The following is a 17,260-nucleotide window of genomic DNA, read 5'->3' on the forward strand; positions in this document are numbered from 1 at the left end:
CGTATCGAAATATTTTATCTTCATAATTTTTAAAGAATTAAAGGTATAGCTACTTTCTTTTACAACAAACCTAACTTCTGATATCTTTATGGCTATATTCACATAGTTTTGGCAACAATAAAGACATAAAGTCTCACTGCCTTCCTCTGAGTTGATTTTTCAATATCCTAATTCTAGCCTACAACCTTGGGATCTTCTGGTCATCTCTCATCCAAATATCAACTAGCTCAGCCCTGTTTAGCTTCTGAGAGTAACCAGGATCAATCAGATAGTGCTGCTATTATTATCTGGCTATTGGTTGTAGGTATTACAACTTCTCTGCCATTGTGCAAAGCACTTGCTACAACATTGGAATTTTTTTTTCCATTGGGATTGCTAAATTGGTGTAATGGTTAAGACAGCAGGTTAGAAACCAGGAAACCCTGAGTTCAACTCCTGCCTTAGGCATGAAGACAGTTGGATGACCTTGGATCAGCCTCATCTCTCAGCCTTAGGAAGCAGGCAATGGCAAACCACTTCTGAAATCTTGCCAAGAAAACTTCAGAGACTGAGCTGCAATCGGTCGATCAGGCAGCAGAAAGGGACAAACGAACAGCCATTCATTCTTTGCAATTTCCCCCTCCTCGGAATAACCAGAAATAACAAGAAATATACGACCTTAAAGAAGCATCGATTCAGGAGTCAAGGAATTTCGGTCTAATCAGGCTCAAGACTAGTCGAGACTGGGGAAGGGAGGTCTCAGGACTCCTGAGACCTCCCTTCCCCAGGGAGCAAAATTGGCCGACTAGTCTATGGGCAGAGCAAAATTGGCCGACTAGTCTACGGGCAGAAGACGAGGAAAACCCATTGGTGGATTGATTCTCCACTCGTCATGCTGGAGAATAAGCCATTATGTACTGGAAAAAACATAATCTCGTTCAAAAAAGGTGTTGGCATTTTTCCAATGTTCAGTTTTTATCTGGGTTTCTTTATCATAAATGTGACCTGATTCATGAAATAGGCAGCAAGTAGCTTTTACACCATCAGTACAATTAGAAGTAAAGTATAGTAAGTGGTTAAGTTTTCAGACCTGCACCTAGGAGTTTCCATCAGCAATTTTGGAGCAACTACTTCTTCTTAGCCCAAGCAACCTAAACAGGATTGTTCCTAGAGAATGGATTTGTGGGAAATTTTCATTTAAACCATCTTGAGCTCTCATTCTCAGAGGGAATTAAAATGCAATGAATGAGTAAACACATACATATTATTATTAATCAGTGGTTGACATGTTCTTCCATGGTGCTGAACAGGAGTATTCTTCCAGTCCTACTTCAAAGTCTACTTCAAGTCTGAGCCTGAAGTTTTCTCCTTGTATTTTCTCCTAGGGTTCTTGTCTCCTTGCACAATAGGTTGCACTCCCTTGACTACCCAGAAAGAGGGAGGAGGAACTGTACAATGAATCACAACAATATCAAGTAAAATTGAGGCAGAGTGCTTAAAGTGGGGATAGGAATAGCTCTGGAGTTATAGTAGGAAGCAAAGAGCAAAGTGAGAAAAGCAGATTAGGAGAAGTTCAGACCAACAACCTAGATATCCATAGTTTGCAGAAGAAAAAACAACAAAGAGATCTCAAGAGTATTCTTAAGATTTTTCAGTCTTCTCAATCCTTGGATTACAATTTTTTAAAATTAAATTACTTGCTATTCAACATACATAGCAGTCAGCTGTATTACTGATATTTGGTGTCCATCTTTAGAATACTATGGATTAATATTGCAAATTTAGGGGTAGACCTGATATCATTTATTTATTTATTTATTTTTTTATGGTTCACCATCCTCCCTACAAGGTGACTCTATGCAGAACCATTGCAGATTCTTTTATCTAGTTAGATTTTGTTTAATCTTTGGGATCTAAGCCATTACCTAGACCTTTTCAACATTGACCAATTATTATTTTGGCTGCTAAAAGGAAATAGATAAGTTCTTTATTTTTAAGGGATTTGGACTTGTAAACATATGTAGTAAGCTTAATTCTGGGGAGCATTTAATTCTTTGTTAAGTAATATTACTTATCCTCCCCAAAAAAAAATTTACACCAAAAGACTTTATTGCACAAATACACAAATGAAAGAGCATTCGTTTGACAACTTTTGTTTGGCAATCTTTCCAACATTTGGAAAAATAATTGCGATATATACAGTATGTGCCTATCTGACTGGAGTCAAGTGTGTAATGATGTATAGTTTTCCACTGCAATTCTTGCATTGAAACTGAGGTGAATCCACTTAGTTTGCCTAAGTCATGCCAATTTTTCATCTGTATGACTTTACCAAGATTATTATCCCAAGCTTCCTTTAAAATCATGGGGTGAATCTTCTATTTCTAATTGCAATAAGAAGTTATAATTTTTTTAGATTGTTCCTTTTGGCTATTCTAAGTAGTGAAATATTAAATTCTCAGATTTGCTACAGGTCCATGTTTTTGTAGCTCTAACATTTCTATTGCCCAAAAGAGATTTGAGTTAATATCGGAAGAACTATGATAACTTATCACCTAGTCATTGCTCTATCTCAGGGCTTTTCAACCAGTGGTACGGGTACCACCTGTGGTACATTGGCACCTGGCAGGTGGTACGCAACCATCCTAGAATAGCGGGGGAGGGGAATGAGCTGAACCGGTGGCAGCACCACACAAGCCTGAGCAAGAGATGGTTGGAGCTGCAGGGCTGTCAGGGCTCAGCGGAAGCGCCAGGATCAGTGCTTCTTTGGGGCTGTCAGGGCTCAGTGGAAGCGCCAGGATCAGCACCAGGCTCCAGCTGGAGCTTGGCGCTGATCCTGGCGCTTCTGCTGAGCCCAGAAGAAGCAACGATCAGCTGGAATGTTGCAGCATCTCCAGGGTCTTGTGATTTACATTCAGATGCTTGGCAACTGATTCATATTTATGACAGTCACAGTGTCCCACAATGTGAAGTGACCAAAACCTGCTGCAACCACCCAGCAGATGGGGGGAATAAAAACCAAACACCCCCCACCCCACCCCCACTGCCAATCCGCAACAGAAATGCTCACAACAATGAAAACCTCGGACAGGAGGAAGAGTGCCGCCGGGTGGGCAGGCAGGTGTCTTGCTCGGCTGTGGCTTGGGGGCCACTTTTTTCAGTGCCATTGTAACTTCGAACAGTCACTAAGCGAACTGTTGTAAGTCGAGGACTGCCTGTACTTTTTTCCTTTTTTTGGTCATCAACTTTTTGACACCTTGCTTGGTGACTGGTGGTACTCGGATGTTGCCATATCCTAAAAGTGGTACAATAGGTGACAAGGTTGAAAAGCCCTGAGTCTATTTGATCTTTATAGAGAAGTTCCCTATTACTGTAACAATCTTGTGGTTTGTAAAGATGCTAAGTCATAATAATAACTCTGATCTATATATGTTATTAAGTTAAAAGAGAAGTATCATTTATTAAAGCTAGCTATATACTTTTCCAAACTTGAAGCATCATTTTAGCAAAAATATTAATATTTTTATTAGACAAATATTTTGGGTGGAAGAACCATTGATTTATAAAATTATTTGGTTTTAACTTCAATTTAGATTCATGCTTTAGAAGAGTCTTCCATAATAAATCATAGGCCCTAAGTGTGCCATTTGATAATACATCATCAAGTTGAGTATGCCCCACTCTCCCAGTCTGAGTTTTATATGAAATCTTTCTAATTATTATTATTATTATTATTATTATTATTATTATTATTGTTGTTGTTGTTGTTGTTGTTGTTATTGTTATTGTTGTTAATAATAATAATAATAATAATAATAATAATAATAATAATAATAATAATAATAATAATAATAATAATAATAATAATAATAATAATAATAATAATATTTGCGTGAAAGCAGAAGCTGTTCTGTCCTGTTCTGGAAATGGAAATGGAATTTTCACTGGAGGCACTGAAATAAATTAAGCCTTGCAAGAATTTTCATTTCTACCACTGCAATTCACCTGTTCAAATGTTCTGAAACCCAGTTTGTCATTTCCCTGCTTAATTTCTTTCATGTTGGTTTTTAATTATTAATAAAAAATAATTAATGTTTTAGTAATAGTGATGCCTAAATATGTTAAAGATTTATACACTGTTGATATTCCTTAATCTATAGAAATTTCTTTTCGAAATTTTGTTTGGGGGAGTGGTGAAAAAATATCAACTGTATTTCTGAAAATTAACTGATAGTCCTGACGCCTCTGCAAATTCCTCTAACTCCTTCTTAATGCAGTTAGCTGACTGGGAAGCATTTGAGAGGCAGAACCATATAATCAGCAGATAAATGTAAAAGCTATGTCTTGTTATCCAGTTTTATCCTGTAAATCTGAATGTTAAATCCAAGTGCTATTGCTAGTACTTCTACAGTGGAAGTTGAATAGTAAAGGTGATAAGGGATAACCCTGCTTGATATCTCTTAAAGTCATAATAGAATCTGAATCATAACTGTTAAATCTTATTTGGGCTTTTTAGTCTGTCCATAAATATGTTCAATCATCTTACAAAAGCTGGACCAATTTAAATCTGTTTAATATTTGCTCTAAGATCTGTAATTTCAGAGAATCAAAGTCTTCCAATACATACAAAGAATGTACAGCCAGGGACAGTTTATTGATTTTGTGCAATATTTAATAACTTATAATCACTTTTAAACTGATAGCTAATAAGTTAGTATAGTTTATAGTTTGTATTAAGAAGTGAGATGGGTTTATAAGGTCCCAATTTGTGATAATCTTTTCCAATTTAAGAAACAGAATTATCTTAGAGTGACTCCATCAGTGCCAGGATAGTGTTAAAGGTTTCAGAGATTTCTGAGGCAAAGAAAGGAAATTCTATAAATTTAATTCTGTAAATGTTAATCTATTTGAATATTGGTATTTTTTTTTTGTTATTGATGTATTATTTGAGGAATACAACTGTTGAAAAAACATTTGAATTCTTTACTTAAATGCCATTGGCATTTTTAATTGCACAACATATTTTATTCATACATTGCATCACAGGGGGATGAAGTATATTTTTTAACATTTTGTCTACTAGTAGTTAAATGGAAAGTTAGTGACTAATATAGCTTAAATAAGTCTTCCAAACCATGGCCCTGACAGTCTGTTTTTAGACTGCATCTTTAGTTTTATGGGGAAAAAAACCTGAGAATTGATTGAGTTAAAAACAGAGACAAAAGTTTTTAGACAGTTCCACGATGCAGCAAATATTTCTGAGGATTAAAAATATGTTAACTTTTTAGAGACCTGTTCAGATAGAGAGGTTCCATACAATGAGCACACCCCCAAAGCCAGATAAAACATCAGGAATGCTAGAAACGGAGCAAAGTATTGATTGTCTCTCAAATACTGGGCACTGAGCATAGAATCCTTGCATACAATAACCACTAGAGCTCTTCAATCACTTTGGACACCATAGAGTGACAACAGATAGCAGTGGATATCTCTGGTTGCTTTCCAATCCTGTAATTAGACTATAGGAGTAAGTGAGGTCTAGTATTTGTTGTGCTTGGAGGCCATATGGTTAACTACCCAGAGAGCTCTGGCCTATTTATTATCTTCTTAACTCATTGATCACCACTCCTCTTGACAGAAGGGGAAAGACTTGGGAGGAATAATGTCTGTCATCTTTCAGCACTAAGGAGCCGATGGTGGCTTAGCAGCTCTCTGTCCTCCTCTGTCTTTTTGCACATCTAAGAAGCTGTTTGATAACGTAAACACCATATGTAGTAGTTCCTGGGTTATTAAGGTGCACCCATTTTAGATGCAGCTAATATTTTCAGTTCAGCCAGCAACCCACACTGAGATATGCACCATTCGTTTGACCTACTAGCATATTGAGTCTTGTTAGGACTTATTAACAATCAGCTCCTGCAGAAAAGATTCTGTGCTATGCTATACTCTATTACAAGAAAGCACATCCAATACTATAAGTTATTCAGGGGTAATGATTGATGGCTGATGGTTTGTTCAACTGCAGGATATACTGAGAAGTTAGAACTATGGAGGCAAGATATGGGAAACTTCAGGATCCACACAGAGGTATACTGTTAATTGTGTTATCAGGGCAGGAACTGAATGTGTCTCTATAAGACTAAAAAAGCTATTTATCATTGTTCATGTCTGAGTAAGTCAAGAAAAGAGATTTGTGTATCCCTAAGAATTAGGCAGCTAGGAAGGTTGTGCTGGAGATCCGGCATTATACAGGAAGTTGAAGAGAAACAGCTCCTTACAATACAAAGAAACCTACAAAAAAATCTTACAATTTTTCCTTCCTGCCTGCCTTAATTTCAAGACTGTGCCATTTTATTGCTTAGCATGAAGTTCCACCCTTAGAACCACAATATTCTGGATTCACCAATCAGACTTGCCCAGTCCAAATACACATTTGATTTTGGGTTGATGAGGGATTTCAACTGGACAGCTGAAACTGTGAAACTTGATCAGGGAAGACAAAGCCATTCCCATCAGTGACCTGCTGGGAAGAATACAGCAGTTGCACCATATCAAAAGACATGCATGAAATAGTAGTATATTTATCAGCAATAGTAAGTGTTCTTGTCATCTAGTAAAACAATTTATTTTTTAAATAGCAATCCCACAAAAGCACGAGGGTGTAGCTGATGGATCACAAGAGCTCATTCTTTCTTTGTGATCATGTTCTTTGTAACTACCATGCTGCAACAAACTCATTTGTTGTGGGATCTGCTGGAAAGCATATTAAGCCTTGTATTGCAGGTTAAAGTAGAAACAGAGACCCATCTGGACTCATATTGGGCTCTTGTTTCAAAGGAATTTCAACTATTTAAGATGCTGCAGATACAGTCTGAAATAGAAATGAAGAGCCTTAAAGTTGAAATAGCATGAAATCAGTCCTAGGCTCGTGCTGCTTGGTTTATTTCTAGACAAAGGCAAAGTATGTTGAATTAGTAAAGGATTAATGCTTATTTTAGTATTGAAGTATTCAATCCAGTGTCTCTCAGGTCTTATGGACTATACATCCCACAATAAGCAGACATGCCGCAATATGTGAAATGTACTCTATCCTATATTACCAAAAACTTGCATAATGCACCAGATGGGACCAGGTTTCTTAAGATATTTCTATAACTCCAAATGGAACAAAATTTGCAATTAGAATTTTATGTCTTCCAAAAAACAAGTTAATGAGGCAGCTTGAGGTCCCTAAACTGAACATTAATTTCAGATGAACATAAACTTCAATAAAGAGAAACACCAATTTCAGAACAGTCCTCAGAATTCAAGAATCCATTTTGTGAAGAACCACCTGTCAGCCTCCAGGGCAGCTGTAGCTGCTTACTCAGTTGGTCATCTTCCAATATGATAGAGCAAGGGTGCTTCAAGACTATCACAACCAGTCTGCCTAAATCAAGAAACTGACAATGAGGATAATAATGGTGCTAGAATTCCCATAGAAACAGAACGGTTACTGGAATAGTGAAAACAGGAAACTGCATGCAAAGATTTTTAGGGTATGGGAGAAAAGAAGATGAAAATGCACCTTCTATTTACATTCAAAAGCAGAAAAAAGAGGGACAGATTTCTCCAACACCAAAGAAAACTCATTTTTAAAATACATTATCTTAAAGAGAAGAAACTGTTTATTAGAGCCAGAGTTTTAACAAACTGAGATGGAGAATAAGGAACAGCTTCCATTTTCTCCAGGATAGAGAGTCATTTAGGCAATTTATAGTCTGAAGGCAAATAGGATCAGTTTCAGCTCCTTCAAAATGGCAGCAGCTAAGATTTCCCGAATCCACAACTGCATTTATTTGCAATGAATGTTGTTTCAACATTCTCAAAAATAAACTGGCTCAGTGGTTGTGAAGACTTCAACCTCAGCCTCCTATGGAAGGCTGCTAGAACCAGTTGTTCCTTTTGGAAAACAGGTCCTTGTGATCAAGGGAAGCTTGAGGGCAGACTCTACACAACTCAGCTTGGTTACTGTAACAAACATTCCATCAATATATTTTCAGCACAAATGCATTACAAAGTGTTAGATAAAACCATACAAAATTCCATATTAAGAAGTTTAACTACAGGTAATCCTCCACTTATCTGCTATGAATATAGCAACCATTTGACGTTACAATGAAACCCTCCCCCCCCCCAAAAAAAGGTATTTATGACCTGGTTTTGATGGCTGCCACCCCTGAAAATGTGATCACATTTTGGGTGCTTAGATGCTATTTGCAGCATCCCATGGTCATGTGACTGCCCAGAGCTCATGAGAAATCAGATTAGACCTCCATTAAACCTTGATTAGGCTTAATGCACCTTTAAAAAAAAACAGGGGCGGGATAAAAAAAATCTGCCCTTGCCCTCCTTCCCCACTGACATCCCCAAGCTTGGTGGTGTAAAGAGCTGAAAAAATAGTCTGGGGAAAGGAACAGAAAGACTGTAAAGAGACGTTGGAGAAGACATATTGAAGAGTGCCCTGGAAAAACTGAGACTCCCATGCCTGCCTCCACAGCTCCCTAAGTTATAGGAGGGAGGGAAGACACAGGTAGATTTGCAAGATTCTGTTATTATAAGCAATCTTAATATAATATGGTTCTAGTCTTCCTGTAGAGTCTATTGCATGGTGCGAGTTATCCTGAAGGGTTGACATCCACAGCCATTAAAAAAGCTACTTAAAAAAATATTGCTCCCAACCACAAAATTAGCTATGTCTTGATGATCGACTAATGTACTGGGAAAAGTGAAAGTGAAAGCTTTTGCACATTAAAGAAAGCAATTCTGAAAGTTTTAGACAATTGCTGCATGCTAAAGCTTGACTATATGGACGTGTATTTTCACACATTTAGGGATTTGCGCCTACTTACTTTTTTCTCCTTTACTGTCTATCTTTTTAAAAAATACTATGGAAAATATTTCCATTTAAAGGTACTGAAGAAAAAGGTTAAGTTAGAAAAAAAATTTCCATAGATCTTTAGTAGTGTTCACTTGAACATTTGGAGTTGGATAATGCAAACTGTCATTATTGCAAGCAAAACTGCATTGGTTCTCATATTTTGCAGATCTATGTTCAATCCAATAAAAGATCTTCTTTTGCAGTATAGATAGTCAAGTTCCATTCCCAAGATCTGTTCTTAAGTCACATTTGTACGTAGGCTGGAACAGTATTATTGCATAATACTATTCGTATATTGTAATATAAGTAGTATTGGGTAATGAACTTGAACCATTGTGTATTTAACTCAAATTTTGCCACAAAAGGCTCTCTTCTTAATTACAGATCATCCTTAAACCAGGAACTTAGTTTATACATCACTAAATAATTATTGCTAGTAAATAAAAGTCTAAGATGTATATTTTTATACACTTGCTTCTGCCTTTTGGTTTATTCTGTTCACTTATAAAACTTAACTTAAAGAACATTATTCCAAGTTTGGGATATACAATCTAAGGAGATTTTATCAATGAAAACATTTTTCTGTCCCATTTCTCTTGAAATTTTGTTGGATTTTTTTTTAACTATGCTTATACAGTAGTTAAAATAAAGTAAGGCGCAACCATTTAGCAGTTAACTATGTGGTTTAAGGATTTTTACAAACAGAATATCTATTCAAACAATAATGCATCAAGTTCTATAATTTTTTCTTTCCATACAATTACTCAAGGGTCAGACTTTAGTTCTCTGATATAAATGCCACTAGACAGAGTTATAATATTGCTTCTAACTTTGGCATGCAGGTTTTAAAGTTCCTAAACAGCCAGAATGCCTTTCAGTGCCAAATATTCAAAATGGCTATACATAAATTTTAAAACTCAAGTTGCACAGTACTACTGACTCCAGCAGGCATGAGCTGGTTTTAATTAAAGCTCTGAAGCACCGAGCAGACTGTTGAATTAGGTGGCTAGATTTTCCTATCTGTGCTTATTTTGGCATATTCCCATAGTGGGACCTATTTCTGAGTAAAGATGCCAACATTTTACGCCACGTGTCTGCAATCCTAAACCTATCAATTTCTGCTCAATGGAACTTACTTCCCAGTCATATAAATTTAAAATTTTTGGATTGGGCTGCAAGAGTTTCAGGCAAGTTGCTTTGAAACCATATTATGCAGATCTCTTGTGTGCTGCCCATATAAACTGCAGCACTGTACTTATTTCAATAGTATTTCTTTTTTTTTCCCCTGTGATCTTTTAATAGCTCTTCCTTAGAGTCTGAACCATGCAATTGTATAATTACTAGTTTCACAAAACTATTTTTCCTTCCAGGAGGAAAAACTGCTTGCATATTTGCTGAATTCGCCTTAGAATAATAGATTAGATACATTAATTAGAAAGAAGCATTTTATTTTAATGAATCACTTAAACTGAACAAGGGTGATTGAACTAGAACAGGCTATGCCAGCCCTAAAGCAAAGAGTGCTCTTAAATATTGACTTATTCCACTCATTGGGGGTTAGGGATCCTATCTGCAATTAGTTTTTCCTCCTATTTCTTATCCAGAAGGACTGATCAGCCATTTTACAGTCTAGTTCAAGCAGCTAATTTAATGCAGAACTCTCAAGATGCTTTAACATTGTCTGCCTTAACAAACCATGACAATTCTTTAGATTTCCCTTTCCAAACTGCTATAATGCAAAGTGATGAAACTAGATGCAGGCAACAAGTTCTGAATTCCTTTCTTCATAACATAGAAGACTCCCATTTATGCAGAATTATTCAACTATATTTTCAGCATGTTTTTCTCAGCAAAGATTAAGCTGTTGTTGAAATTGAGATCACCAGATCATTCCAAAACTGTTCACGTTTGCAGTCTTTTTCCTAAACTATGTTTTTTAATGTCTCCCTAGAAGCAAATAAAATATCAAGATAAGTAGAAAACACAGGCAATTTTACAGGTAATGTAAACAGATGTATTTTCTTAGAGGGTACATCTAGAAACAGTTAACATTGCTAGCAATCCTAAATAAGCCAAACAGACACACCCCTCTCTGGTTTCAATTTTTCCCAGAGGCAGTATTTTCTTCAGGATGGTTTCAGAATTCAAAAGCTGAAGGGATATAGAAAAAGCAGTAATATAAATGAAAATTAGAAACACACATTATGGCCATTCTCCGCATCGGCTTGTTTCAGGGCAACATTCCCTGGAGCAAAACTCTAACTGGATCTAAGATGATCACATCAAAAGAAGCAATGAAAATTATCGCACAACCCAAACTTGTCTTTGATGGAAGATCTGTTCAGAACCACCCATTTGGAAAAGTTCTGATTCATAGAAAACAGGATCACCACTGCAGTTTCTCTTTCCTAGATAAACCATGGTTACAATGTCTTAATATTACATTTGAACAATCATGTCTAAATGCTAAAACGTAATTCATTAAAAGACATAAAAGACAAAGTGTTTGCTCTTACTCTAGTAAAAATCAGTCATTTAGAGTCACCAAATAAATCAATAGTTACTAATAACTTCAAGGGTTCTACCATGATTAACTTGCTATATTGCATGAAATATAGCCAACTCTGAAGTGGAATTGGCAGGGCAGAGGAAAACAGAAAAAAAATCATCCTTAATATGGCATTTTAAGGCTGCAAACCTTCATATTCACTTAGAAATCCCACACCATGCTGGTAGACTTTTTAAAATAGACACGCATGGGGTTTTCATTGTAAGATTATTTCAATTCTTTGATTGTTGAAGGGGAAGGAAACTTTATGAAAGCATTACTGACACCAGTAAATTAAACTATTGATTGCCCTTTAAATGCCATCAGCTCTGTTCCTTATATGAGAGTACACACAGAATTTATCTCAACATTTAAATTAAGTGTTTTATAGCCAAAATCATTAATCTGACAATTAACATTATCCCTTTTGGATTGCTCTGTATCTATTTCATCCCAAAGCTTCCATTTCTAAATCATAGCCTAATTTCACATTCACACACATATCTAATCAGATGTTTGTTCTACTGACCTCAACTGAAGGCTACTCTAAATGAAGTCTGTGTAGAACTGTAAGTTTAACTGATTAAAAAATGTCTTAACCCTGGAATTGAAGAGCTCATAAAAATTATCTATGAACAATTATTGCACATAATTGAAATGAAGTGCTTCAGTTTTCAGTTGTTATGTTGGTGCTACAGTTCCGAACAGGAGTCAACTTCATGAGTATTTAAAGTCTTCAAAAAGCCAATTATATTACAACTAAAGGAATGTAGTTGTGCTGCTCATAAATTGCCAGATAAGTGGATAAATACTGGATTAAAATATTCTTGTTTGCAGTTTGTCTTTATGCAGGCAGCTTTTTTTGTCAGTTTATAACCACTTATTTTTCCCATTATTATTTTATTATTTTTACTTCCTTCTTCAGAATACCTTTCTCAGTTTGTTGTGTTTTTAAATAGTTTTCATGGGCTTACTTAACTCAAGAAACTGATCTTACACATCCAGAAACTTATTATTTCACCTTAACCTTGTTTGGAGAAGCATAACATAAGGTAAGAAAGTGTTTGTTCACTGGTACTTGATTAGGAAACTGTTATATTCCTGGTCAATTAAATAAACGCCTGCAATATATTTCAGCATGTTACAAGTTTAGGATAACTTTCTTCAAGCAAGCAATAATTTAATAAAAATTAAGTTTGGATAAAGCATATCAAGACCTCTTACTGCTTTCAGAATATGGAATGCTCTCTTTGAACAAGGTAGCAATAAGAAAAAATAGTTTAAAAAAAGAACATCAATTTTTCATATGAAAATGGCAACACTATTATTCTCTTGGACTGAGAATAGAAATGCATAATGAGCAACATATTGGCAGGGGAGAGGAAGTGAGATATACTGTATGCGCATGTATTATAATGCCAATGGTAAAACTACCAGCCTAGTACAGCAGCTTTTTTCAGTTAATTCCATTTTGCTTTATTTGTCCACCATATTGAATAACAACTCCCATCTTTTCAAGTTCCGCAACAATTAGTCTGCCATCAGATCTCCTTAATCAACACAGTTCATATCTTTTTCTTAACCAAAGTATACAACAAGGCACCAAGGCACCTTTCTAAGTAAAACCGTTATGCCTCCCAATGTAGTTTTTCATCTGGCTGCAATTTCATAGACTACGTTAAGAGTTACATAAAAATGAACAATGCACATTTTTAGAAAACCTTTGAAACCTGAGTTCAAGGGGGTTTTAATCATTGCTATGAATTTCCTGTTATTGGAAGGCAAACCCTGAGCCATATGCAAAACAAACCCGGGCCATATTTCCCAGCTACAGGTTGGGCATTCGACACTTCTCTCATGACATAATCTGAGCAACACAATATATCCAAACCTAAACTTCTGATTACAAGGCCATATTAGAATGGAAGCAATGCTCAGGTTTCATTTTATCCCCAATGGTTAGAAAACCTAGGGTTAATGTGCTGAGAAAAGCTGTAAAGGCACATTTTTTTTCATCCACATCCCCAAACTCCTAAATTACTTGGAAACTTTTCTTAGCTCATCTTGCAGTAATAACTAACGTTTCTTGTCTTCCTGACAGCTCTGTTCATCAGTGGCAGGTTGAGGAGGATCTTTTAAAAACTGTCTTCCTTTACTTGTCTCTTCCATCTGGGGAAAGCCAGGGATCTCTGCCTCCCAGACTCCACTAAGGACATCCACACAAACTCACACAATCACCAAGTACTATATGACAAAAGGGCAGAGCCAGGAAAGTCGGCAGCAGAACAAATCTATGGGGGGGGAAACGGACCCCCCCAAAATGTCTGAGCAATTTTATCAAATAAGCCATAAATCCATCACAAATCCTCAGAAACAAAGAGAGCATTTGGCAATTCGGTTTTTAATTTAATTTAATTCTTTTTTAGGATTTAGTTTTGTTCCTTTTTAAATGTTCTTGATAGCAGGCTCTGTAAAACACTGAAAAACAAACCCTCCAATAAAGAAAGTCTACTGCAACAATTAGTTAGTGCCATTTGTCATAACTTTTCAAAGCAGTGAGTGCTCCTAGATTTTTTTTTTAGCCAAGCTCCTACTTCCTTTGAGATGTTTTAATCCCCAAAAAATTAAACATACAAACCAAACGTTGATAAAAAACCATCAGTTCGGTGATGTTCACATAATATGAAACAGAGTAGAAAATTCTCAATTGATTTTTCTCTCCATACTTTTTCTGAAAGAAGTGCAAAGGGTGGTGGTGGTGGGGAGTGTAAATAAGGAGGAATACAAATTAGATCTTAGGGACAGGTCAAGGAATACAAAATTAAACCACTTTTAATTGAAGCATTAAACTTTATTTAAATCACAGCCACCATATAAATCCAGCCACTTTTAGAGAATATGATTTACTTTCTTTTATATATTCCTGCAACCTGTTGTACATACTCCATAGTCTTAGGCCTATGGATTTTTGATGCACTGCAGTTCACATCCCCTATGCTTCCACGCTCAAAAAGCTTATTTGCCTCAGAAGATGAGAGACAAGTTTTGCTTAACTTTTTTCAGCAAAACTGCCAAGTACATTTTAGTTAGTGCTTCCAACTTTCTACCTCCCTTCTTCTCTCCCATCACCTATCCTATATCATTCACACATCTCCATTTTCGACTTGGTGGTCGAGCTCCTTTCCTCTCAAAGGAACACAGGATCACACACAACTGAAGATTTAAATATCTGTTCATGTGCGGTTGGGATGCTAACCTTTCCTTCTCATAAAGTTGCCTTTGGTTTGGAAACGAAGTTGAAAAAGAGGTGAAAAGGCGAGGAGAAAGGGCCACAGATCAACCTGTAAACCAACCAGGCAAGAGAAAGAACCGAGGGAGCAAAGATTTAAAAAAGGGCCAGGAAGCAGACCAGCTGGAGCCAGAGATTTGTAGGTTGGAAACTGATCCCGACCTCGTGTCCGCTGCAGCGATTTCTCGTTCGGTTGCCTTTAAGTCACATTCAGAGGAGTAAAGATAAGGGACATTTCCCTCATTCCCGATTTCACGGCATTCCTCTCCCCCCCCACTAGAGAAGTTCCCGATTTTAAAACGCGTCTCGGTCGGCAAACCCTCGAGCGGACGCCGGGGGGGGGCTCCTTCGAAGTTAAGGTTTGGGGCGGGCCTGAAGGTGCCTTAAGCTTTCTTCGGGCCTGGATAACGGAGGACCGCCTGAATTCCCCAGCTAAGAGCGCGGAAGCCGAAGCGCAGCCCCAGAGCTTGCAGTGCTTCCTTCCGCCCAGCAGAGTTTACTGCGCACCGGAGGCGTTTGTCTCCTCCACCCCGGGAAGCAGCCCTAGGGCCGTTTGAGGTGGAGAAAAGCGGGAGAAGCGCCGCTTTGATCTGCCACCTTCTTCATTGGTCCGCGATGTGCAAAAGGGAGAGGGGATTTTCTGCCGCCCCCCCTCCGCCACCACCACCATCCCGCTCCCTCGACGCGTCTTGGGGAATGGTCCTGGGCCCTGCGAGTTCCCATCTCGAGCGTTACAGGAGGGACCCTTAATTGCTACCCAGCACCACAAACGGGCAAGTCCTTTGGCGACGCTTCGTTTAAGAAACGGACCCCAAAGGGCGACTTCGGGATTCCGTTAGAGTCTTTCTTTTTCCCTTTTCCTTTCCCTTTTTCTTTTCTTTCCTTCTTTCTTCCGCAGATAAGAACACTTCTGCTCAGAGGAGGAAGCAGTTGATTTCCTCCCCTCCCTGCCAACTGATACCAACCTCTTCCAAATATTTTCTCCTCCTCCTAGGTGCGTTTAAAACCATCTCTCTTTCTCTTTCTCTCTCTCTTTCTCTCTCAGGAAAGCGGAGTTAAAATAGGGAGAGTAGATTGCAAAAAAGAGCCGGCGTTCATAGACTTTCATTCGAGACTCCACGGGGTAACGGGGCCTTTCGGGGGCTAATTTAAGAGGAAGGCGCAGGGATGGAGCAATTCACGGGCGAAGGGAAGGTCCTTTTTTTGAAAGAGTAGCCCCTGGCCACTAAAAGCACTCTCGCGACCAAGCTAGTAGCAATTATCTGGGAGGAGCGCGGGGAAAGGAAAGGAGAAGGCGCTTTCTTAACTCGGACTTTTTCAAAGGAAAAAGAACAGACCGCTCTATGCTATTAAGGCAGAAAGTTAATCGACACGTCGCGCTTCGGGGTTCCACGCCGCAGCTCCAACTCGATTCTACGTCCGGGAGCAAGGGGGAAGCCGATGGGGCCGAAAACGGCAAGAGATCCCCGTCTTTAGATAGGGTTCACTCTTCCCCCCCCCCCCACCGACGGTGCTAATTTCAATGAAAGCGGGATGGGACGCCCTATCTCCCAAGTCGGGCATACCTGTACCAGGTGAGTCCTCGCTCGTAGTTGCGGTCAAAAAAGTGAGGCTCGGCGCCCACCGCCCGCACGTCCGGGTGGACCCGCAGGAACTCGAGCAACGCCCGAGTCCCACCCTTCTTCACGCCGATTATCACTGCCTGGGGTAGCCGCTTCGTCCCAGAGCCATTCAGGAAACTGGAAAGGAAGCTGGGGGAATCCGGGGCCACTCCGTTGTTGTTGTTGTTGCTGCCGCCCCCCAACTCTTCGTCGTCTTCGTCTTCGTCGTTCTCCGGATCCGCTCTCAGCTGGATCTTGGCCGTCCGGGATGGTGGTAGCAGCAGCTGGCCGAGTTCCGGACCGGGCGCCTTCCGAGCAGAGGGCGAAGAGCCCAGCAGCACCAGCCCCGGCGTGGCCGAGGCGCACGATCCGGCGACGCAAGAGTAGACCATGCAAAGCCACAAGGCGAGCATGATGAAGAGGAGAAGCAGCCACCACCTCCTTCGCCCCGGCGGGAGCAGCGGCGACGAGGCAGGGGGGCCGGGAGCATCGGGGAGACGGCCGCCGATCAGGCGCAGCTGGCCCATAGGCAGCAGCCCGCGGGCGGTAACCCCGGGAGCATGGTGCGTGGGGGCCCGGCCGGCACGGGTCAGCCGCGCAGCATCGCTCGCCCCTTCGCCGCCCAGCTCCGAGCCGACGAGTGGCTGCCGCACCGAGGCGCCTTTGCCGGCCAGGCTGGAGCTTAGGAGGGCGGAGAACAGGCGCGCCTGACTGGCACCCTTCGGAGCCTATAAGAGCAGCCCGCCGCATGGTAATTAGCCCCCCCTTGTGTTGATCAAAAGCAGCCAATGGCGAGCCGGGTCTCCCCCCGTAGGGCGGGGAGCGGAGGACTGCGGGAGGCGATTAGCCATTCTTATTGGCTAATGAGCCGTTAAAGAGCCGGGGAGGCGAAAAGGTTACGGAGCTGCGAGGCCAGGAGGCTA

General features: G+C 39.5%; 1 protein-coding gene across 1 annotated transcript in view; it reads right to left on the bottom strand.

Annotated features, from left to right (window-relative positions):
- LOC107289573 (heparan sulfate glucosamine 3-O-sulfotransferase 3B1-like) overlaps positions 1 to 17,260 on the bottom strand; it is a 56,990-nt gene that overhangs the window by 20,398 nt on the left and 19,332 nt on the right. Inside the window, exon 5 of the mRNA XM_015818355.2 lies at positions 16,302 to 16,793. Coding sequence (XP_015673841.2) covers positions 16,302 to 16,793 — 492 coding nt within the window. The remainder of the gene's footprint in view (positions 1 to 16,301; positions 16,794 to 17,260) is intronic.

The sequence above is a fragment of the Protobothrops mucrosquamatus genome, unplaced genomic scaffold (assembly GCF_001527695.2).
Source record: "Protobothrops mucrosquamatus isolate PMUCROS unplaced genomic scaffold, P.Mucros_1.0 scaffold724, whole genome shotgun sequence".
In the NCBI taxonomy this organism is placed as follows: Eukaryota; Metazoa; Chordata; class Lepidosauria; order Squamata; family Viperidae; genus Protobothrops; species Protobothrops mucrosquamatus.